This window comes from Bos javanicus, chromosome 5 (genome assembly GCF_032452875.1).
Source record: "Bos javanicus breed banteng chromosome 5, ARS-OSU_banteng_1.0, whole genome shotgun sequence".
NCBI lineage: Eukaryota > Metazoa > Chordata > Mammalia > Artiodactyla > Bovidae > Bos > Bos javanicus.
In genome coordinates this window covers 99,992,259-100,018,695 of record NC_083872.1, presented here as the reverse complement: position 1 = coordinate 100,018,695, position 26,437 = coordinate 99,992,259, and the positions used below count along the sequence as shown (strand labels likewise).

The 26,437-nt window shown below is 33.1% G+C and overlaps 1 protein-coding gene across 1 annotated transcript; it reads right to left on the bottom strand.

Annotated features, from left to right (window-relative positions):
• Positions 1-6,667: 6,667 nt before the first annotated feature.
• Positions 6,668-25,324, bottom strand: LOC133248768 (NKG2-A/NKG2-B type II integral membrane protein-like). The gene is made up of 11 exons (XM_061419077.1): positions 24,931-25,324; positions 24,355-24,453; positions 23,810-23,863; positions 22,830-22,978; positions 20,995-21,095; positions 20,557-20,671; positions 10,655-10,889; positions 10,085-10,138; positions 9,402-9,553; positions 7,590-7,690; positions 6,668-7,270 (listed from the first exon to the last, which is right to left on the bottom strand). Exons 1-11 carry the CDS (start codon positions 25,115-25,117, stop codon positions 7,153-7,155), a joined length of 1,365 nt encoding a protein of 454 aa, XP_061275061.1. The 5' UTR covers positions 25,118-25,324; the 3' UTR covers positions 6,668-7,152.
• Between the last annotated feature and the right edge of the window lie 1,113 nt (positions 25,325-26,437).

Below are 26,437 nucleotides of genomic sequence, written 5' to 3'. Positions count from 1 at the left end.
TATTCATTTTCAGCATAACTTCTAGACCACTGAATTCAAGCAAACACTATTTTTTAGCTTTCTAAAAGCTAGAAAAATCGAATGTAAACTCAGTTATGTCCTTGTAATGAAGACTAATACTTGAGTCTTCTAAAACAATGACTAATAATGGCTACCTATATGGTTGCATCTATCAATCATATTTTATTTTCATAAACTAAATTGATAATTTTCTCTGTTACTCACATCCTAGAATTATAGCAGTTGAAGCATTCATTAGAGATCAATGTAAAATACACTAATGTTGGCTTTTACAATTTGAAGTACTTATGTCTACTGCTGTCATATACTTTGCTATTTTTAATTAAATAATGTTATACATGTCAGGTTCTTTTTTATATGTCAAAATATGGGTTTATTCTAAAGAATCTGCCTCAAATGCCAGAGACCCAGGTTTGATCCTTGGGTTAGGAAGATCCCCTAGAGAATGGAATGACTACCCACTCCAGTAATTTTGCCTGGAGAATTCCATGGACAGAGGAGCCTGGTAGGCTACAATTTATGGGGTTGCAAAGAGTCAGATACAACTGAGTGACTACACTTTCATTTTCGTTTTCTCTGGCCTTTAACTTTAATAAAATCTATTTTCAGACACATACAGCAAAGATAAAATTATTCAAAATACGATTAGTAGTTTTACTAATAGTAGTTTACTTTTTATGATATGTATATATCTATTTGTGACAATGTCTATTAATGGCCATAGCTAGTGAGATAGATAAACTGAAAGTCAATAAAAAGTGAAAAAGTCCTTTTAACATAATAACAAGATCAATTCATTTTCAAGGAGGTTTTTGAATGGAGGGAAATTACCAAATGACTCCAAAAAGGAAATATTTACATTCATCTAAAGAAGAAACTCTTAATCTAGGTAAAATTTTATAAGAAAAAATTTGAAAAAAAGAACTTGTGTGACTATATCCAAATAGATACTGAGAGGTAAAATATTAATGATAAAATTCCAAAATGTAAAAACATATTTGTATTACAATTCAAGGGAGTGAATACAGCATGAGCAGTAAATAAAAGTATACTTTAGAGAATAAATATGTCTTTTCATTGTTTGAGAATGAGTGAAAATACTAACTTGGACTTTATTGAGTAGAGAATACAAGCTGTAAAATGTAGGGCACTAATAAAACTAAGGCATATTAAATAAATAAGTTATTCTAGAGGAAAGTAAAAATATTTATTGTGAAAGATAAGAAAAAGATAATGTAGAATGCAAAGAAGCAATATATTATAATTAAAATTGATTAAATAGGATTACATACAAATAATACATATGAAGTTTACAATAATTTTATAATTAGGTTAAATATATATGGAATAGCTTGCCAGTTAAATTTTAAGAATGTTTTAATTTAAAATATTTTATTTAATGCAGCTATTATAGTGAAAGATAAGAAAAAGATAATGTAGAATGCAAAGAAACAATATACTATACTTAAAATTAATTATATATACTTACACACAAATATAAAGAGCAACATTGTATAGGAACCTGGAATGTTAGGTCCATGAATGAAGGCAAATTGGAAGTGGTCAAACAGGAGATGGCAAGAGTGAACATCGACATTTTAGGAATCAGCGAACTAAAATGGATTGGAATCGGTGAATTTAACTCAGATAACCATTATATCTACTACTGTGGCAAGAATCCTTTAGAAGAAATGGATTAGCCATCATAGTCAACAAAAGAGTCTGAAATGCAATACTTGGAATCAATCTCAAAAACGACAGAATGATCTCTGTTCGTTTCCAAGGCAAACCATTCAATATCATGGTAATCCAAGTCTATGCCCCAACCAGTAATGCTAAAGAAGCTGAACTTGAATGGTTCTGTGAAGACCTACAAGAACTTTTAGAACTACTACCCCAAAAAGATGTCCTTTTCATTATAGGGGACTGGAATGCAAAAGTAGGAAGTCAAGAAACACCTGCAGTAACACACAAATCTGGCCTTGGAGTACAGAAGGAAACAGGGCAAAGGCTAATAGAGTTTCGACAAGAGAACACACTGGTCATAGCAAAAATCTCTTCCAACAACACAAGAGAAGACTCTACACATGGACAACACCAGATGGCCAACACTGAAATCAAATTGATTATATTCTTTGCAGCCAAAGATGGACAGGCTCTATACATTCAGCAAAAACAAGACCAGGAGCTAACTGTGGGTCAGATCATGAACTCCTTACTGCAAAATTCAGACTTAAATTGAAGAAAGCACAGAAAACCACTAGACCATTCAGGTATGACCTAAATCAAATCCTTTACAGTTATACAGTGGGAGTGACAAATAAATTTAAGGAACTAGATCTGATAGACAGAGTGCCTGATTAAGTATGGATGGAAGTTTGTGACATTGTACAGAGGACAGGGATCAAGATCATTCCCAAGAGAAAGAAATGCAAAAGAGCAAAATGACTGTCTGAAGAGGCCTTATAAATAGCTGTGAAAAGAAAAGAAGTGAAAAGCAAAGGAGAAATGGAAAGATATACTCATTTGAATGCAGAGTTCCAAAGAATAGCAAGGAGAGATAAGAAAGCCTTCCTCAGTGATCAGTGCAAAGAAATAGAGGAAAACAATAGAATAGGAAGAAAATTAGAGATACCAAGGGAACATTTTATGCAAAGATGGGCTCAATAAAGGGCAGAAATGGTAGGGACCTAACAGAATCAGAAGATATTAAGAAGAGGTGGCAAAAATACACAGAAGAAATGTACAAAAAAGATCTTTATGACCCAGATAATCACGATGGTGTGATCAATCACCTAGAGCCAGACATCTTGGAATGTGAAGTCAAATTATCCTTGGGAAGCATTATTACAAACAAAGCTAGTGGAGGTGAGCTCCAGTTGAGCTCTTTCAAATCCTAAAAAGATGGTGTGAAAGTACTGCACTCAATATGCCAGCAAATTTGGAAAACTCAGCAGTGGCCACAGGACTGGAAAAGGTCCATTTTCATTCCAATCCCAAAGAAAGGGAATGCTAAGGAATGTTCAAATTACTGCACAATTGCACTCATCTCACGTGCTAGCAAAGTAATGCTCAAAATTCTCCAAGCCAGGCTTCAGCAATATGTGAACCGTCAACTTCCAGATGTTCAAGCTGGTTTTAGAAATGGCAGAGGAACCAGAGACAAATTACCAACATCCACTGGATCATCGAAAAAGAAAGAGAGTTCCAGAAAAACATCTATTTCTGCTTTATTGACTATGCCAAAGCCTTTGACTCTGTGGATCACAACAAAATGTGGAAAATTCTTAAAGAGATGGGAATACCAGACTACCTGACCTACCTTTTGAGAAATCTGTATGCAGGTCAGGAAACAACAGTTAGAACAGGACATGGAACAACAGATTGGTTCCAATTAGGAAAAGGAGTATGTCAAGGCTTTATATTGTCACCATGCTTATATAACTTATAAGCAGGGTAAATCATGAGAAACACTGGGCTGGATGAAGCACAAGCTGGAATCAAGATTGCTGGGCCAAATATCAGTAAGCTCGGATATGTAGATGACACCACCCTTATTGCAGAAAGTGAAGAAAAACTAAAGAGCCTCTTGACAAAAGTGAAAGAGGAGAGTGAGAAAGTTGGCTTAAAACTCAACAATCAGAAAACTAAGATCATGGCATCCGGTCCCATCACTTCATGGCAAATAGATGGGGAAACAGCAACAAACTTCATTTTTGGGGCTCCAGAATCACTGCGGATGGTGACTGCAGCCATGAAATTAAAAGACGCTTACTCCTTGGGAGGAAAGTTATGACCAACCTAAACTTGTCAAGCTGGTTTTAGAAAAGGCAGAGTACATCATGAAAAATGCTGGGCTGGAAGAAGCACAGGCTGGAATCAAGATTGCCGGGAGAAATATCAATAATCTCAGATATGCAGATGACACCACCCTTGTGGCAGAAAGTGAAGAAGAACTAAAGATCCTCTTGCTGAAAGTGAAAGAGGAGTGTGAAAAAGTTGGCTTAAAGCTCAACATTCAGAAAACTAAGGTCATGGCATCTGGTCCCATCACTTCATGGCAAACAGATGAATAAATAGTGGAAACAGTGGCTGTCTTTATTTTTCTGGGCTCCAAAATCACTGCAGATGCTGATTGCAGCCATGAAATTAAAAGACGCTTACTCCTTGGAAGGAAAGTTATGACCAACCTAGACAGCATATTAAAAAGCAGACACATTACTTTGCCAACAAAGGTCTGTCTTGTCAAGGCTATGGTTTTTCCAGTGGTCATGTATGGATGTGAGAGTGGGATGGTGAAGAAAGCTGAGTGCTGAAGAATTGATGCTTTTGAACAACGGTGTTGGAGAAGACTCTTGAGAGTCCCTTGGACTGCAAGGAGATCCAACCAGTCAATCCATCCTAAAGTAGATCAGTCCTGAGTGTTCTTTGGAAGGACTGATGTTGAAGCTGAAACTCCAATACTTTGACCACCTAATACGAAAAGCTGACTCATTGGAAAAAACCGTGATGCTGGGAAAGATTGAGGGCAGGAGGAGAAGGGGACAAGAGAGGATGAGATGATTCGATGGCATCACCAACTCATGGACATGGGTTTGGGTGGTCTCCAGGAATTGGTGATGGACAGAGAGGCTTGGCGTGCTGTGGTTCACGGGGTTGCAAAGAGTCAGACCCATTGAACAACTGAACTGAACTAAATTCTAAAAATGTTTATAATTTAAAGAAAGAAAGTGAAGTTGCTCATTCATGTCCGACTCTTTGCGACCCCATAGACTGTAGCCTACAGGCTTCTCCATCCGTGGATTTTCCAGGCAAGAGTACCGAAGTGGGTTGCCATTTCCTTCTCCAGGGGATCTTCCCACCCCAGGGACTGAACCCGGGTCTCCTGCATTGCAGACAGACGCTTTACCCTCTGAGCCACTAGGGAAGCCCCTTTATAATTTAAAACATTTTGTTTAATACAGCTATATATATAAAAGAGTTATTTTAATAACTGCTGTCTTAGTGAGACTTTTTTAGATGAAGAAATAAAAAGGAAATTTAAAAAGATGAAAAATGATATCATGCAACACAAGATGATAAAGCTGAGAAAGTTAACATACTGTCACAATACAAAGCAAGAACTATGTTAGAAAAGATGAAGCATGTTTCATAACTATATACTGAGCATCCAAACCATTAGCAATTGCAAAAAATAAAAAAAAACTGCATGTACTTAATACTAAATGTTCAACAAAGATTTTAGAAAAGTATGTAGGTTAAAGAATCATAATTGGAGATTTAAACAATTACCTCTCATTGCTTATCTGGCAAGCAGATATACCAGTAAGGTTATAAATATTTCTAAACTAAACAATTAACCAACATATAGGTGAACACACACACTTATATACTCATATAGAATACTCATATTTTTAATTGCACTTAAATTTTCCAAAAATTCACTATAATAATAACATTTAAAAATATACTAGGTCTTTCACAAGGTTTCCAGGTAAGATGAAAGAAAGGAATGCTTCCCAGTAGAGCCTTGATAACACAGTTTGTCAGCTTACATAATGTTAAGGAACTCTGTCCTGTCTCTTTGTGAAAATGGATGAAGAAAATATTTTAATCTAAATATGATATGTGCAGTGATTTTTAAGAGAAAGAAAATACAGAATGATCATTGTGGTTTCATTTCAGGGATTCTTGACTGGTTAATATTTGAAGGAAATAGGAATATTAGAAAGAAAAACATAAACATTATATTTTAATTAATTTGTTTATTTTAATTGGAGGTTAATTACTTTACAATATTGTGGTAGTTTTTGCCATACAGAAACCTTATTTTAAAAAATATTTCTCACTCTATGGAAGAAAAAATAAAAATGTAACACTACTGATTGTTTACAAACTCTATGAGAAAAATATGAATAATATGGAAGTGCTTTCATAGTAAAAATGTATGATGAAAAAAATCCTTAAACCTCATACTTAAAGATGAAGTATTTGAATATATTCCCATAATATAGGAATGATTCATATAGGACCTTTACTGTACCTTCTATTCAACATTGAAAGTAAAAGCCTGCAGTGTAAAAATAAGTCATGAAAAAAAATGCAATTGCACCTGGAGAAAAGAAATAAAATGTGACTATTTATAGTTCTAATAGCTCTTTTTATTTTAAAAATCTAGAGGAATATATATTTGAAACAATAAAATTAATATATAATATCAGGGAAGTCATTGGACATAAGATACACCTGTAAACCTCTGAGTTTTATTTTGTTTATTTCTGCTGCAGAGCAAAAATTACTAAAAATTTAAAAAATAAAGATTACGTTTACAAAAGCATGGCTATGAAATATCCGTATTTCTTTAAGATTTCAATATTGAAAAATGTAAAACATGCTAAGTGGATTTCCTTGGCAGTTCAGTGATTGGGACTGTGCTCCCCAGTGTGAGGGGTGCAGGTTGGATTCCTGGTTGGGAAGCTAAGATTCCACATGCCACCTGGCATGGCCAAAAATAAATAAATAAATAGAAAAAAATTAAGAGAAAACCTATATTATTGGAAGGATAAAGCATAGTACTGATTGGAAGAGTCAATATTGCAAAGATGACTCTCTGCAATTTATTTTAAAGATTAAATGCAGTCCCAAGCAGTTTTTTAAAGCAGCTTTATTGAGATGTAACTTACACAGCCTAAAATTCATCCATTTAAAGTGTACAATCAGTGATTTTAGATATATTTTTAATTTGCAATGATCACCACTATCAAAATCTAGAAAGTATTCATCACTGTTTAGTTAGCATTAATTTCCTTTCCCCACCTCCCCACAGCTCTTGGTCATCACTAATATGCTTCTGGTCTCTCTTTTCTTATTTTTGATATTTCATGTAAATAATGTACCAAGCAATACTTTAGAAAGTTTGATTGCTGTAAATATATAGTTGAGCAAAAAAAGCCAGACATCAAAGGAATGATATCTGTACTTTCTGGTGTGCATATTAAATTTCAAGAGTTTTGTTAAAAAAACTTCCATTATTAGAAAAAAGAATATAATGCATTTTGAAGTTTATGCAATCATACTATTATTTCCATTTCATAAGAGATGAAGTTACCCAACAGCAGCCAAACTTACTTTTTAATTCTCAAGCTTGTGCTTGCAAGTATAAAAATTTGGGAATTCACAGTCATCTGACTTTGTGTCCCCCGAGGATAACACTGCACAGTTTCCTTTCTCAGGTAAGACGTCTAATACCCTGTAATGGAAAGCACTGCATAATTCTGTTATGATATATGAGGACAGCTCATGAAGTTATAACATTTCTGTATAACAGTAATAAAAAAGATATTTTGAAAGTGGGTAATGGTGTTTTTAACATAATTTCAGGCAGAGTTTGTTATTAGGAAAATGGAATACTGAGATTTCTATTTTTAATATTTCTATCAACATTTTATTAACTTTCAACATCTTCCTTCATCATTGTGTAATTCAACCAAAACAAATGTTTTAATAATCTTAAAATATTTATTTTTAATATGTTCCTCCTCTATATAGTATGGTTTTTAAAAACTTACTGTAGTTTGCAAGTTGAACCATTTTGCCACATCCACGGATGACCACGGCCTTCACGAAAGACTGGAATCCATGATATAATTGATAGGGACTTCAGAAATTTCTACACAAAAGTATTTTCATTTAATCACTATGGAAGATTTTATTTATTCTTAAAATGCAAATAATGTGCTCTTTCATAGGATCCTGAGTTTTCTGAACAAGATGAGAGTATTAGAATCTAATCTAACACTAAAAGTATAAAGGTGAAAGTTTTAATATTTGTCAAAGCATTAACAAATGTCTGTACTTTTGATTAAAAATAAACATTTATGTTTATTAGTTTCATTGCTTTTCTTATGTTATTAAAGAAAAGTCTGATTCATGCAGTTTAATTGCTACCCATGTTGTCAAATTAAACATAGTAAGGTTTTAAATGTTTTCAGATTCTGTGACATTCATTTTTCCAGATACTGTGATTATATCACTGGATTTCACTACTATATTTCTCAGAGTTTCAGTTTTAGAAGAAAATTAAGGGATTGAAATTGAGAAAAAAAGTGACACAAAAGACAAACTTTGGTTTTCTGGGACCCACACCATTCTTTGCCTAGATGAACCCCAAGTCAATCTTTTTCTGTATTGCTGGAATCCAGCAGATAAGACAGAGTGTCAGAGACTAATTTCTCTCTGCTTCTCCCCATTAAGTACAACTGTAAACGTGGGAACTAATGAAAGACACAATAATGGAGGACTCTGAAAGGTGGCAAGAGAAGGGTGATGTGGTTGGAGACTTAACATCAGCTTGACTCTCATGTAATCTCTCATCACTTTCCAGGATGAGAGAACAAGGGAACAACAATTAGGGGCATCTTATATCTTTCCTAAAAGAAGAAAATGACCTAGACCTGCTAAATGACTTACCCAGCCTAGCTGTAGGAGGGGGCACAGATAAGCCATTCCATTCTTCCAGTGTGTTGAGGGGAATCCTGTCGACAATGCCACGTGAGCCTTACAAAGTGTCCGTCAGGACACCTGCTAACAAGAAGCAGTTAGAGGAAGTTTTTCTCCTGCCTCCACAAAGAGAACTAGAGTTGGGAGGCAGGGGTGGAGGTAGGGCCAGCAAAGAGGATCCCATGACTAAAAGTTCTGAACCTAGGAAGCCTCTTTTCCTTAAGGGCATAAGACTCCATCTCCACTCAGTGACATTGGATAGAATGGATTTAAATGTTATATTTACATAATGAACTATGGAAATTAACAAATTCCACATAAATACAAGAATATGGATGAATTACAAAACTAGTACATGGAGGGTGCAGAGACTGAACGAAGAATGCATATAGTGTGATTCTACGTACATGAAAAGCAAAACATGCCAAGAGATTCTATAACATCAAAGTCATGACAGTGGGTAAATAAGGAGGACACAGAATGATGAGAAATTACAAAGAATAGGCTGCTGGAAAGTGAAAACTTCTAATCCATGATCTGATGTGTAATTACATGGTTCTATTTACTTTGTGATCTTTGTGAAAATTTATGATATGTGTACTATCCTTGATATATGGTAAAATTAAATAGCACAGTTTATCTTAGAATATAATAGCACTTGGAGAAGCATGGTTTTCAGTGAAAAAGCAAATGGAAATAATTAAGCATGCATTAATAGGATAAAAATATAAATAAAATATAAAGTTGTATTCCATTATTTAGTAAAATAACAGGCCTTAAACAAACTACAAATACATACAAAAATACAAGTGAATTCTAACAAATATAACACTGACTGAATCAAGCCTTTAACAAAATGTTGGAAACATTTGATATCTTACCAGTTCCTCTTCATTATCTAAATAAAGCAGAGTAGAGTTCCTAGAAGCACAGGCTGTCAAACTCCCATTCCATGTTTTTTCTTCAAAGATGATATAATAGCAGTTGTTGGAATATGTAAACCAGTCTTTTGGAAAACGACCACAATGGTCTTCTGAGGAAAGATCGTGAATTACTAGCCAAAAAAAAATTGAATTTTATAAAATAAAAGAAACTACATATATGCATAGATATAAATATATTTATGTATATACATGCTTATACAACATATATATATATGCACCCTCAAGGCTGGTACATATTAAACAAACCAACACATACATTCACAGAAAGAGTCAGTCTCTCATAAGCCAATTTATGTCTCCATATAAAGCAAAGACACAGAAATACCCACTCTTTACACGTCCTGAGGATCAAGAAATGAAACCTCTGTTTTAGAATAGCAAACTTATTTGCCTTTATTATACTATAGCATAAGGAAATTAGAACCAATTGTCAACAAAGCATATGGTGATCATACTGTGGCACAGACAGAAGCATTCTCCTATAATCATTACTTATAAATATTTGTTGCTCCATTTTACAATTTATGTTCTATGCTATAATCTATTCTTATTTTCATTAGCCTAAGATAGAGACAAAATACCAATTGTATATATGCCAGAACTTTAAAATTATTATGTACCTTTCTGGAGCCTTGTTATCCGAGAGGAGTTATTCTGTTCCTGTATTAGAGCAGCTACAAAATTAATCATTACAAAAGTTAATATTGCTCTAAATAAATCATAATGATTTTAGTTTATGAGTCTAAAATTTGGTTAATTGCTTAAGATTAAATAATCTAAACTAAAACTGACTCTACCAAGAAAAATAAATTAAGCAATGAAGATTTGATGGAAAAGAAAAAATTAAAAAACAAAAAGGAACAGATGCCACCACCTCTTATAGTATTTGGTTTAACCAATCTCAAGAACTGATTTGTGTTTCTCAATATAGTCTTTCATCTTCCTAAAGTCTGTGTTTGAGTTATGAAATCAGAAAAACATATATATACATGTAAACCTATATACAAATATATACATATATATATATAATGTTCTCTAGAATCATTGTGTTATTTATACTTTGGACAATCTGAGAATAGCTATTCCACATTTAGGCTGAATGCACAGTTTTATTTCATCATATGATTTTTGAGAGGCACTGATGATCATTAAAGTGAAAAGTTCAATCACAATTTCAAAAATATACTTACGTGGAATAAAAGTTATCACTCTCACTAGAGTATACGTCAAGACAAAACAGATGATTCCCAGGATCACAGCAACAATCTCCTCTTGAGGTGATGGTAAGCCTGCACGGAGAGAAAAGGAAACACTGAGAAAGGAGCAATGGAGACAGTTGTTGTAGAAGAACAAAAGATCCCACATCCCTGAGAATTCATAGACATCAACTTGGACCCCAAATCCATATGAAACATTGTAATCCTCCTCTCAGAATATATACATTTTCAGCAAATATAACACTTCACAAGTTGTATATCAAAGACTATAAATTACAACAGTCCTGGAATAGATAGGCTTCTCTGTCCATGGGATTTGCCAGGGATCCAACCCACGTCTCCTGCATTGGCAGGTGGATTCTTTATCACGAAGCCACCAGGAAGCTCACACTAGAGTACTGTATTTCAAATTCAAGCTCTGATCCTCATAAATAAAAAGTATGTGAGCTATTAAATTCTCACACTTGCACTGGTAGCTCCTGTCATTCCATTGAGGATAGTGAGAAGCATTTTGAAATTTTAATTCCATGTAGGTTTTCTCCTGTTCAATGACTGAAATGGAACTTTGCGTGCTCTTACCTCTAACTTGCTGTTTCCTGGAGTCCTTAGCCAGATTTGGTTCTGGGTAGTTTTGCGTTTGATTGTTCATCTCCGCAGCTGTGTAATGTCAAGGATGGCGCTCTATGAAAACTGTACCTAGGTAGTTAATAAATGGTGTATAAAATCACAAGAAGCCTGAAGTGGGTGGTGTGTGAGATGAGTGACAGCACTCATTTTGCAGTTAAGCAAGGTGCATGTTTGGTTCTCCTTTCCACAGGGTATTAGTAAGTGTTTCAAGATAGACTAAGTTTTAAAAATGTTTGAAATAATGTTATTTATCATTGGAACAATGAAATTAATAAATTGGTGAAAAATAAAGTTCATAAAGAATAATGTCCTTATCAATTTACAATTAATTTGCAAAGAAACATTTTAAAACTGTTACAGTAACTATGTTGAAATTAAAATGCCATACTGGAAAAAACAGATGCACCAATATGCCAATTTTTGTGATAATTTTAGAACCCATTAATGGTTAAGGATTGAACCTTCTAAAGAAGAGAGAATAATAGTATTTGCATATGAAATATTTCCTGCACTAAACTACTTTAATTAGTGGTATCATTTATTAAAAGAAAATGAAGTGCTATCAAATAGTTTTATTTTATTTTATTTTGATTGACTGCAAGTTCTTTGAAATCATTAGAAGTTTAGAGAAATATTTCACATGTTAAAAATGTTACATGACATATTAAACTATCCAAAGCTTAGTAAACAATAAAAATAAAATAATATTAAAAGATTTTAAAATAATTACTTTACAAAAGTAATTAGCAATTGATAATGGCTGAGATATGAAATCATAAAGTGATAAATAAAAGTGTCAATCAATTATGGAAGAGCGATACTGACACAGACGTCCAGAAAAATCTTATAGGTGTCAAATCAATGAGGATAGCTTTGGCTGTATCAGCAATTAAATGTCAGATAATGCACATTAATAATTCTGTCACTGGAGTCAGTAGTTAGTGAGAACTAGAATTATTTCTGGCTTTGAAGTGTACAAGGTGTGACCTTTAAAAATTATTTAGTATGTAGAAACTAGTTTGCAAATCCAAAATTTTAATAAAATATGTATTACATAGATCATATAAAAGTCATGTTAAATTTTATATTTTATTTTATTATTTTAATATAATTGCCATGATGCCATTCATATCAGTCAGGAAAATGTAACATAATTTCTTAGACAGGATCTCTGTATCTGTGTCATTTTTCTTTCTTATTCAATGTTTTGTTCAAGGTTTTAAAAAGCATTTGGTTGTTTATAATTGGATTTAAATTAGGATTTTATTGAAGCTGTATCAGTCTTATTTTTATTAAAACTCAACTGCTTTTATTCTATCTAGATCTGTGAAGAATTACACTGGCCCTTCACAATTTCATGAATCCCCTTTAAGAAGGATGACTTGGGAGAATGGCATTAAATCATGTATAATATCATATAAAAAAAAGAATTCAGGACAAAAAAAATAAATTTGAGTAGTTCATTAAAAAAAATAAAAAATAACTTTCATAAAACTGAAAAAAAATAAAATAAAAGCATTAATTCAACAAGTTAAAAAAAAGAATCTATTCTTAAAAGCTGAGTGAAATGTTTAATGACATATATAAATGTATCTCTACTGATGACAAAATACAGCAGTAACTGTTCCTTGTCATAGTGATTATGAGATTTCACTTTAAATTGCATTGATTTAGAAACTCATTTACACATGTGTGTATGTACTTGAATAATAAACAGGCAAGAATTTGAATATTTTACAAAATCCTCCATAATATTTCATATTTTATGTTTACATAATTCTCAGAATTATTCAAATAAATCTACCAGTATATCCTTGATTTGGCTTCATATCAATTGTCCCTAAATTGAACCATATCTAGGCATGGGTAACCTCCTACCAAATGAGATGAGGAATTACAAAGGAGAGAGACACGTACCTTCTGTATGCCAGAGTCCTGACTCCTCTTGTGGGTGACCAAGTTACTGTAGCAAACAGTATTTGTGGTCTTCACAGACTGCCCTGTGAGGGCCACAGTGAAGCAATAGTAGAAAAGGTAGATTTCTCATCATCATGTCACAAAGTTCAAACAGGAAATTCTTACACTTGAGTATTTTCAAGACAATTTATCTCATGACACAACTCCAGAATATAGGAGACTTTGGGTGTGTAGTGTGTCATTTAGTCTGCCCTTTGGTAAGTGCCTCTGAGAAGTTTTTTTCATTTTCTAAAAGATACTGGGGAAAAGATGACTACACCTTTAAATTGTTAACTTGTTAACTTGTTTTTATCTCAATCACACATACTACAAACTTAGGCTTTGCTAAGGGTGCCTTCAATGTTTTAAGTTCTACTTTTATATAAAGTTTCTAAATCTTGGCATTGTATTTTTCATTTCCTTATACTCTCATGTTTTCATTCCTGTTGTGGAATAAGTCATAATTCTATTAGCAATATTTGTCACTAGGGCTTCCCACTTATAGCTAGTGGTAAAGAACCCTCCTGCCAATGCAGGAAACAAAAGACATGTGGCTTCAATCCCTGGGAAGATCCCCTGGAGCATGTCATGGCAATCCACTTCACTATTCTTGCCTGAGAATCCATATGGAGAGAGGAATCTGGTGGCTACAGTCCATAGTGTCACAAAGAGTCAGACATGACTAAAGCGACTTAGCACATACAACACATCATGAATTCAGAAGATTTACTACATGGCATTACATATTTCTTTTCCTTATATTAGCATTATGTCTTTTTGGTTGTAATGAAAACAATCATAATCTATTAACAGTAGTTATTTAAGGGTTGTTGTTTTTCAGTTGCTAAGTAGTGTTGGATAATTCACATCTCCCCTCCCCCATGAACTGTAGCATTCAAGGCTTCCCTGTCCTTAACTATCAACCTTTGCTCAGACTCATGCCCAGTGAGTCAATGATGCCATCCAACCATCTCATGCTCTGTTTGTTTCCACAGATTGTTGTGATCAACACAGTAAAAGGCTTTGGCATAGTCAATAAAGTAGAAGTAGACGGTTTTATGGAACTCTCTTGCTTTTCGATGATCCAGCAGATGTTGGCAATTTGGTCTCTGGTTCCTCTGCCTTTTCTAAATTCAGCTTGAACATCTGGAAGTTCATGGTTCACATACTGTTGAAGTCTTGTTTGGAGAATTCTGACCATTACTTTGCTAGCATGTGAGATTAGCGCAACTGTGCAATTGTTTGAACATTCTTTGTCATTGCCTTTCTTTGGAATTAGAATGAAACCTGACCTTTTCCAGTCCCGTGGCCACTGCTGAGTTTTTTAAATTTGTTGGCATTTTGAGTGCAGCACTTTCACAGCATCATCTTTTAGGATTTGAAATAGCTCAACTGGAATTCCATCACCTCTACTAGCTTTGTTCGTAATGATGCTTCCTAAGGCCCACTTGACTTCGCATTCCAGGATGTCTGGCTCTAGGTGATTAATCAACCATCATGGTTACCTGGGTCATGAAGATATTTTCTGTATATTTGTTTTGTGTATTCTGTCACCTCTTCTTGGTATCTTCTGCTTCTGTTAGGTCCATACCATTTCTGTTGTTTATTGTGCCCATCTTTGAATGAAATGTTCCCTTGGTATCTCTAGTTCTCTTGAAAAGATCTCTTGTCTTTCCCATTCTATTGTTTTCCTCTATTTCTTTGCATTGATCACTGAGGAAGTCTTTCTTATCTCTCCCTGCTATTCTTTAGAACTCTGTTTTTAAATGGGTATATCTTTTTCTCTTTTGCCTTTAGCTTCTCTTCTTTTCTTAGCTATTTGCAAAGCCTCTTCAGATAACCATTTTGCATTTTTTTCTTGGGAATGTTCTTGATCACTGCCTCCTGAACCATTTCATGAACCTCTGTCCATAGTTCTTCAAGCATTGTGGCTATCAGATTTAATGCCTTGGATCTATTTGCCACTTCCTCTGTATGATGGTTTTTGCTGACTGTATAGAGCTCCTCCATCTTTGACTGCAAAGAACATAATCAATCCGACTTTGGTATTGAGCATCTGGTGATGTCCCTGTGTAGAGTCATCTCTTGTGTTGTTGGAAGAAGGTGTTTGCTACGACCAGTGAGTTCTCTTGGCAAAACTCTGTTAGCTTTTGCCATGCTTTATTTTGTTCTCCAAGGCCAAACTTGCCTGTTACTTCAGGTATCTCTTGACTTTCTCCTTTTGATCAAGCTATATCACCATGGCAGAGATTGAAATATTGAATACTCACCATATCATTCATTGATGATCCTCAAATCATAACTTGTTATCTATATTTTTAATAGGAATATTTGTTGTAAATAACAAAAGCCCAAGTTTCCATAGGGGAAAAATAAGCTTTTAAATTTTCACTTCACAAGAAAATGGGGAAGGTAGAAAATGTTGACCTTTTTGCAAAACACACATGTAAAATATTAAATAAACTATCAAATTTGCCTCAAATGGATTTTTTTTTATCAGTTGTCACTTGTATCAAGAAAAGGATAAATGTTTATCTACCATTCCTAAGGATATTCACTTTCAGCATCACTTCTAGAACATTGAGTTGAGGGAACCACTATTTTTTGCTTTCTGAAATCTATACAAATGTAATGTAAACTCAGTTATGTCCTTGTAATGAAGACTAATACTTGCGCCTTCTAAAACAGTGACTAATGGCTACCTATATGGTTGTATCTATCCATTATATTTTATTTTCATAAACTAAATTGATAATTTTCTCTATTACTCACATCCTAGAATTATAGTTATTGAAACATTTATTAGAGGTGTCACACAATGTAAAATATACTAATGTTTATTTTTAAAATTTGAAGCAGTTATATCTACTGCTTTCATATCCTTTGCTGTTTTCAATAATGTTACACATGTCAGGTTCTTTGTTATATGTAAAAATACGAGTTTAATCTGAAGAAACTGCCCTCCACGCAGGAGACATGGGTTCGATCCTTGGGTTGGGAAGATCCACTAGAGAAGGGAATGACTACCCACTCCAGTAATCTTGCCCGGAGAATTCCGTTGACAGAGGAGTTTGGCAAGCTACAGTTAATGGTGTAGCAGAGTCGGATACAACTGAGTGAGTACATTTTCATTTTCACTTTCTCTGGCATTTAACTTTAATAAAATCTATGTTCAGACAACATACAGCAAAGATAAAATTACTCAAAACACTAAAAGTAGTTTGAATTTACTTTTTGTGATATGAATATATCGATTTGTAACTATGTCTATTAATGGCCATACTTAGTGACCTAAGAGAGAGAGAGAAATTGGAAGTCAACAACAAGTGAAAATGTCCTTTTCACCTAACGACAAGATCAATTCATTTTCAAGGAAGTTTTTTAAATGGAGAGAAATTACCAACTGACTCTATAAAAGGAAATATTTAGGGTCTTCTAAAGAAGGAACTCTTAATCTAGGTAAAATTTTATAAGACGATTTGAAGAAAAGAACTTGTGTGACTACATCCAAATAGATATTGAGACGTAAAATATTAATGATAAAATTTCAAATTGTAAACACATATTTGTATTAGAATTCAAGGAAGCGAATACAGCATGAGCAGTAAATAAAAGTAGAGAATAAATATATCCTTTCATTGTTTGAGAAGTGGGTGAAAGTACTAACTTGGACTTTATTGAGTAAAGAATACAAGCTGCAAAATGTAGGGCACGAATTAAACTAAGGCATATTAAATGAATAAATTCTTCCAGATGAGTGTAAAAAATATTTATTTTGAAAAATAAGAAAAAATAAAGTACAATTCAAAGAAACAATATATTGTACTTAAAAATTAATTATATATACTTACATACAAATAAAATATGTAAAGTTTACAATAATTTTAAAATTAGGTTAAATATATATGAAATAGCCTTCCACTTCTAAGAATGTTCATAATTTAAAACATTTTGTTTAATACAGCTATATATATAGAAGAGTTATTTTAATAACTGCTGTCCTAGTTATAATTATTTTAGAAATAAAGAGGAAATTTAAAAAGCTGAAAAATGATATGATGCAACACAAGATGGTAGAACTAATAAAGTTAATGTGCTGTCACAATACGAGGGAAGAATCTTGTTAGAAAAGATGAAGTGTGTTTCATAACAATATACTGAGGATCCAAGCCATTAGCAATTACAAAAAAACTGCCTGTACTTAATAGTACAAGTTCAACAAAGATTTGAGAAAAGTATGTAGGTTAAATAATCATAAATGGAGATTTAAATAATTACTTCTCACTGCTCATCTGGCAAGCAGATATACCAGTAACGCTATAGATAGATCTAAACTAGACAATTAACCAAAATATTTGTGCACACACACACTTATATACTCGTATAGAACACTCACACTTTTAATTACACTCAAATTTTCCAAAAATTCACTGTATATTCATAATCCTGATTACATTAATATGAAGTATATAGAACTGTAGTGTCACTATAACAGCCATAAGTCAAGTTTGGCAGATGGACACTTGAAATGTGAGTATTCAAATTTAATTTTTAATTTATTATAAAAAAATAAAAATTTAAGATTTCCTCCCCATTCACACCAGCAGCATATAATAGAGATATAGATTGCTTCCAGATTCATAGAAAATTCTTTACAATCTAAGCTAGAAGGTAATAACCAAAAGTGTGAAAACCTTTATCTAGTTTTAATTTCAATTACACATTTGTAAATAACATATGAACCAAAGAAAAATCCACAAAGTTCTCAATTTTTATATGATTTTGAAGGAAAATGCAATAGTAAAATCTGCCTTGTGAAATATCAATTGCCTTAAATGCATACATTGCAAACAAAAAAATAAGAAAGAATAAATTTGAGGAGGTGCCACTAGAAACTAAAACTTAAAAAGCAATCTGGGTGAAATTAAATTCAAGTATAGTCCAAATAGGAGAAGGCAATGACATCCCACTCCAGTACTCTTGCCTGGAAAATCCCATGGATGGAGGAGCCTGGTAGGCTGCAGTCCATGGGGTCGCTAAGAGTCGGACCTGACTGAGCGACTTCACTTTCATGCATTGGAGAAGGAAACGGCAACCCAATCCAGTGCTCTTGCCTGGAGATTTCCAGGGACGGGGGAACCTGTTGGGCTGCCGTCTCTGGGGTCGCACAGAGTCGGACACGACTGAGGTGACTTAGCATAGTCCAAATAAAGAAGTAAAATGAAAATAAATGATGCAAAATCATGACAAAGAAAGCAAGTATATTAGAAAGGAATAAAATGGTCAATGTCATTTTCATTTGAAAGGCAGTATAATTGATAAAAGACGTTTAAAGAAAAAATGAGAAGACATAAATCTTTTACATCTATAATAAATATGACAACACCATTACTGTTTTTATAGATGTTAAATAGATAAGAAAACCATACTATGAATATATTCTACTATCTATATGAAATGCCTAAAAAATGCAATTTACCAAATGCAGTACAACTTGGATCCTGAATAAACTTAATATGTGCTAAAGATATGGCATTTATTGCATAAAGTTCCTACAAAAAAAGTTCTAGAAACTCTAATGATAACAGTAGTGAATAATAACACTTAAAATTATACCAGGTCTTTCACAAAGTCTCCAGGTAAGATAAAAAAAAAAAAAAAAAAGGAACGCTTCCCAATAGAGCCTTGAGAACAAAACTTGCCAGCTTACATAATATTAAGGAACTCAGTCCTGTCTCTTTGTGAAAATTGATGAAGAAAATATTTTAATCTAAGTATGACATATGCACTGATTTTAAGAGAAAGAAAATACAGAATGATCATTGTGGTTTCATTTCAGCAATGTTTGACTGGTTAATATTTGAAGTAAATAGGAATATTTGGAGGAAAAACTTTATTTTTAAAATTAATTTATTTATTTTAATTGGAGGCTAATTACAATATTGTGGTAGTTTTTGCCATACATAAGCATTATTTTTTAAAAAATTTCTCATTCTATTGAAGAAAAAATAAAACTGAAACACTACTGATTGGTTACAAAATTTATAAGAAAAAATAAATAATATGGAATTGCTTTCATAGTAAAAAAAGTATGATCAAAAAATCCTTAAACCTCATACTTGAAGATAAAGTATTGAAATATATTCCCATAATATAGGAATGATACATAAAGGACCTTTACAGTACCTTCTATTTGACATTGAAGATAAAAGCTTGCAGTGTAAAAATAAGTCAAGAAAAAAACAAAGCAATTGTACCTGGAGAGAAGAAATAAAACATGATTATTTATAGTTGCAATATCTGTTTTTATTTTAAAAATCCAGAAGAATGTAAATTTGAAACAATAGAATTAATACATAAAATCAGAGAGGTCATTGGACATAAGATCAGCCTGTAAACCTTTTTCTTTGTTTGTTTATTTCTGCTGCAGGAGCAAAAATTACCAAAAATTTAAAAAGCAACGATGACATTTACAAAAGCATGGATATGAAATATCCATATTTCTCTAAGATTTCAATATTGAAAAATGTAAAACATGCTAAGCGGATTTCCTTGACAGTCAGTGGATGGGACTCTGTGCTCCCCAGCGTGGGGGGTGCAGGTTGGATTCCTGGCTTGGAAACTAAGATTCCACCTGCCACCTGGAGTGGCCAAAAATAATTAAATAAATAAAATAGAAAGAAATTAAGAGAAAACCTAAATTATTGGAAGGATAAAGCATGGTACTGATTGGAAGAATCAATATTGCAAAGATTACTCTCTTTACAATTTACTTTAAAGATTAAATGCAGTCCCAAGCAGTTTTTTAAAATAGCTTTATTGAGATGTGATTTACATAGCATAAAATTCATCCATTTAAAGTGTATAATCAGTTATTTTATGTACATTTCCAATTTGCGACCTTTGCCACCATCAAAATCTAGAAAGTATTCATCACTGTTCAGCTAGCAGTCATTTTCTATCCCCACCTCCCCACAGCTCTTGGTCATCACTAATATGCTTCTGGTCTCTCTTTTCCTATTTTTGGTATTTCATGTAAATGATCCTATATACCATGTGATCCTTTAGAAAGTTTGATTGCCATAAATGTATTATTGAGTGAAAAAGTCAGACACCAAAGGAATGATATCCGTACTTTCTGGTGTGCATATTAAATTTCAATAGTTTTTTTTTTTTTAAACTTCCATTATTAGAAAAAAGAATATAATGCATTTTGAAGTTTATGCAATCATACTATTATTTCCATTTCATAAGAGATGAAGTTACCCAACAGCAGCCAAACTTACTTTTTAATTCTCAAGCTTGTGCTTGCAAGTATAAAAATTTGGGAATTCACAGTCATCTGACTTTATGTCCCCCGAGGATAGCACTGCACAGTTTCCTTTCTCAGGTAAGACGTCTAATACCCTGTAATGGAAAGCATTGCATAATTCTGTTATGATATATGAGGACAGCTCATGAAGTTATAAAATTTTTGTATAACAGTAATAAAAAAGATATTTTGAAAGTGGGTAATGGTGTTTTTAACATAATTTCAGGCAGAGTTTGTTATTAGGAAAATGGAATACTGAGTATCCCATTTTCTAATAGTTCTATCAACATTTTATTAACTTTCAACATCTTCCTTCATCATTGTGCAATTCAACCAAAACAAATGTTTTAATAATATTCTTAAAATACATATTTTTAATATGTTCCTCCTCTATATAGTATTGTTTTTAAAAACTTACTGTAGTTTGCAAGTTGAGCCATTTTGCCACATCCACGGATGACCACGGCCTTCACGAAAGACTGGAATCCATGACATAATTGATAGGGACCTCAGAAATGTCTACACAAAAGTATTTTCATTTAATCACTATGAAAGAATTTATTAATTCTTAAAATGCAAATAGTGTGCTCTTTCATAGGACCTTGAGTTTTCTGAACAAGATGAGTGTTAGAATCTAATCTAACACTAAAAATACAAAGTTGAAAGTTTTAATATTTGTCAAAGCATTAACAAATGTCAGTACTTGTGATTAAAAATAAACTCAAACATTTATGTTTATCAATTTCATTGCTTTTCTCATGTTAATAAGTCGAAGTCTGATTCATGCAGTTTAATTGCTACCCATGATGTCAAATTAAACATAGCAAGGGTTTAAATGTTTTCAGATTCTGTGACATTTGTTTTTCTAGATACTGTGATTATATCACTGGATTTCACTACTATTTTTCTGAGTTTCAGCGTTAGAAGGAAATTAAGGGATTGAAATTGAGAAAATAAGTGACATGAAAGATAAAGTTTTGATTTTCCGGGACCCACACCATTCTTTGCCTAGATGAACCCCAAATCAATCTTTTTTCTGTATTGCTGGAATCCAGTGGACAAGACAAAGGGTCAGAGACTCATTTCTCTCTGCTCCTCCCTGCTAAGTACAACTGTAAACATGGGAACTAATGAAAGACACAAGAATGGAGAACTCTGAAAGGTGGAAAGAGAAGGGTGATGTGGTTGGAGACTTAACAGCAGCTTGACTCTTCTGTAATCGCTCATCACTTCTCCAGGATGAGAGAACAAGGTGAGAGGTTAGGGAACAACAATTAGGGGCATCTTATATCTTCCCCCAAAGAAGAAAATGACCTAGACCTGCTAAATGACTTACCAGCCTAGCTGTAGGAGGGGGCACAGATAAGCCATTCCATTCTTTCAGTGTGTTGAGGGGAATCCTGTCGACAATGCTGTGTGAGCCTTACAAAGTGTCCATCAGGACACCTGCTAACAAGGAGCAGTTAGAGGAAGTTCTCCTCCTGCTTCCACAAAGAGAACTAAAGTTGGGAGGCTGAGATGGAGGTGGGGCCAGGAAAGAGGGTCTCATATCTAAAAGTACTGAACCCAGGAAGCCTCTTTTCCCTGAAGGCGTAAAACTCCATCTCCATTCAGAGACACTGGATAGAATGGATTTTAAATGTTATATTTACATAATGAGTAATAGACATTAACAAACACCATGTAAATGCAAGAATATGGATGAATTGCAAAACCAGTACATGGGAGTGTGCGGAGACTGAAAGAAAAATGCATACTGTTTGATTCTATGTACACGAAGAGCAAAAACATGCAAAGAGCTTATATAACATCAAATGTCACGACAGTGGGTAAATAAGGAGGACACAAAAGTGATGACAAGTTACAGAGGATGGGGTGCTGGAAAGTTGAAACTTCTAATCCATGATCTGATGTGTAATTACATGGTTCTATTTATTTTGTGATCTATATGAAAATGTATGATATGTATACTTTCCTTGATATATATTAAAATTAAATAGCACAGTTTATCTTAGAATATAATAGCACTTGTAGCAGTGTGGTTTTCAGTGAAAAGCAAGAATGGAAATAATCAAGCATGAATTCATAGGATAAATATTAATAAAGTATCATAAGGTTGTATTCCATTATTTAGTAAAATAACAGGCCTTAAACAAACTACAAATACATACAAAAATACAAGTGAATTCCAACAAATATAACACTGACTGAATCAAGCCTTTAACAAAATGTTGGAAACATTTGATATCTTACCAGTTCCTCTTCATTATCTATATAAAGCAGAGTAGAGTTCCTAGAAGCACAGGCTGTCAAACTCCCATTCCACGTTTTTTCTTCAAAAATAATACAATAGCAGTTGTGGGAATATGTAAACCAGTCTTTTGAATGACCACAATGGCATTCTGAAGAAAGATTGTGAATTACTAGCCAAAAAATATTGAATTTTAGAAAATAAAAGTCAATTGACATATATGCATGCTGCTGCTGCTGCTGCTGCTAAGTCACTTCAGTCGTGTCGGACTCTGCGACCCTATTGATGGCAACCCAACAGGCTCCCATGTCCCTGGGATTCTCCAAGTAAGAATACTGGAGTGGGTTGCCATTTCTTTCTCCAGTGCATGAAAGTGAAATGTGAAAGTGAAGTCGTTCAGTCATGTCCGACTCCTAGTGACCCCATGGACTGCAGCCTACCAGGCTCCTCCATCCATGGGATTTTCCAGGCAAAAGTACTGGACTGAGTTGCCATTGCCTTCTCCAACATATATGCATAGATATAAACATATATATATATGTATATACGTGTTTAGACAATGTATCTATGCATCCTCAAGGTTGGTACATATTAAATAAACCAACACATACATTCACAGAAAGGGTTAGTCTCTCATAACCCAATTTATGTCTCCATATAAAGCAAGGACAAAGAAATACCCACTCTTTACACATGCTGAAAATCAAGAAATGAAACCTCTGCTTTAGAATAATAAAATTATTTGTCTCTTATCATATTATAGCAGAAGGAAATTAGAACCAGTTTTCAACAATTGTATTGTTCATATTGATCATATTGTTGTATAGGCAGAAGCATTCTCCTATAATCATTACTTATAAATATTTGTTGCTCTATTTTCCAATTTATGTTCTACCCCATAATCTATTCTTATTTTCATTAGCCTAAGACAGAGACAAAATACCAACTGTATGTATGCCAGAGCTTTAAAATCATTATGTACCTTTCTGGAGCCTTGTTATCCGAGAGGAGTTATTCTGTTCCTGTTTTAGAGTAGCTACAAAATTAATCATTACAAAAGTTAATATTGCTCTAAATAAATCATAATGATTTTAGTTTCTGAGTTTAAAATTTGGTTTATTATTTATGATTAGAGTAATCTAAAATAAAACTGATTTTACCTAGAAAAATTAATTAAGCAATGAAGATTTGGTGGAAAAAAAAGATTTCAAAAACCAAAAGTAACAGATGCCACCACCTCTTACAGTATTTGTTTTAATCAATTAAGAATTAATTTATGTTTATCAATAAGTTATTTCAATCTCCTAATACATGTTTTTGAGTTATGAAATTAGAATATACAAATATGTACCCTCTGTAAATATTCTGTGTTGTATATTTTTGACAGATTCAGAATTACCATTCCACATTTAGTCTAAATGCATATTTTTTAATGATAGGCACATTCTATAATATTATGAAATGTTTAGAAGACTGACCATCATTAAAGTGAAAAGTTCCCTTACAGTTTTTAAAAAATGTACTTACAGGGAGTAATAACGATCATTGTTACCACAGTGGACATCAGGACAAGGCAGATGATTCCGAGGATCCCAGCAATGAGCTTCTCTGGAGGTGATGGTGAACCTGCAGGGAGAGAAAAGTAACTACTGAGAAAGGAGTGATGGGAGCAATTGTTTAGAGTAGACATAACACTGCTGCTGCTGCTAAGTTGCTTCAGTCGTGTCCGACTCTGTGCAACCCCATAGACAGCAGCCTACACTAGAATCCATGTAAACAGAGAGTTATGTATATAAACTTGGACCCCAAACTCAATTTCTACAACTGTAGAAATATACCATGTAGAAATATATATTCTCTCAAAATATACCATTGCATTTTCAGCAAATATAATGCTGCATTAGTTGTTGATTAAAGACTACAAATTTCAGCAATGCCAGAATGAAAGTAGTTCTCTGATTTCACATTAAATACCATACCCAATTTTAAGCTCTCTTCCTCAAAATGAAAAATATGTGACTTATCCCTTACTCCTTCTCCACACTTTTGCACCCCAACTGCATATCCTGGAACAGTTCCACCTAGTGACTGGTAATGTTTTACCTTTGAAGTGGTAGTTCTCCTCATTCCCTTGAAGATTCTGAGAAGCATTTTGAAGATTTAATTCAGCATATGTTAATTCCTGTGGAGCTATTGAAATGGAACCTTTAGAGCCCTTAGGTTTTATTCGCTGTCTCTTTGAGTTCTTGACTCCCTTCAGTTCTGCATAGATTACTCCTTGGTTATTCATCTCTGAAGCTGAGTGATGTCAAGGACTGTGCTCTAAGTGAACTGAGGAATGAGTGGTGTATATAAGACAAGAATCCTACTGCAATAACATGGGGCGGGGCAAAGAGCTTAGTGTTCACTTTGCAGCTGAACAAACTTAAAGCCTGGTTCTAAATTCCTTGGAACTTCAAACAAGGATTTCATGATAGAACACTTTTTAAAAAAAAAAGATATTTTATATTTGACAATATATTATTGGTTAAACAATGAAAAGCAATAAATCAGGGAATAATAAAGAAGTTCATGACTAATAATATCCTTATTAAGTTAGATTCCACAGAAATATTTTAACAGCATTACAGTGCTTGTATTAAAATGAAAATATTTTGTAATACAACAGAGATTCAACTATAATTTTGATTATTTTGAAATCCAACACTGGTTATAGACGAAGTACTTTAAAGATGAGGATAAAGTTGGCATTTCCTGTACTAAATTATAGTATATGGTGACATTTATTTACTAAAAAGGGTACCAAATGCTCTTTATTTTGAATGGTTGAGGAATTCTTAGAAAACTTTAAAAATTGAGGTACTACTTCATATATTGAAAAATATTACGTGACAAACTAAACATAACCTAAGCAATATTAAAAATAAAACAATAGAAAAAGACTAAAAAATATTTATTTTACAAACCTAATTGATAATTGATTTAGTGACTAAGGTCTGAATTCACAAAATGATAAACAAATATAGGACATTTATGGAAGAACACTGTTGGTTCAAACTTCCAGAAAGATCTTATAGATGTCAAAGTTAGTAAAGGTCATTATATTTGTATAAGTGATGATAATTGCTTATAAAATCCAGAAAACATAGCTTAATAATTCAGTCAATGGATGCATTAGTCAGAAAGATCTGGAAATTAATTATGGATTTGAAACTTAAAGAAGTGTGTTCTTTAAAAGTTACTTAGTGTCTAGTAACCTATATTATTAATCTAACATGGAAATAATATGTAATATATAATGCATGTTACACTGAGCACTCAATCTGATACCTATATGTTCTATAAATATTAGTTTTTAACTACTGTTTAAGTTACAATTTCTGTGTTACAATTTCTGTGTTACTATTTCTGATTCATATCAGTTAGAGCCTGGAAAGCAATTTGTTAAACAAGAGTATCTTTAATTAGTATAGTACATCTTTTCTGAAATGTTTGTTCAATATTTTTTAAAATCCTGTCATTACTTACAGTTAAGGTTATATTAGTATTTAGGAAGCTACTTCATCTCGATTTTTATTAAAAATAAAACTGATTTTATTCAATCTAAGTG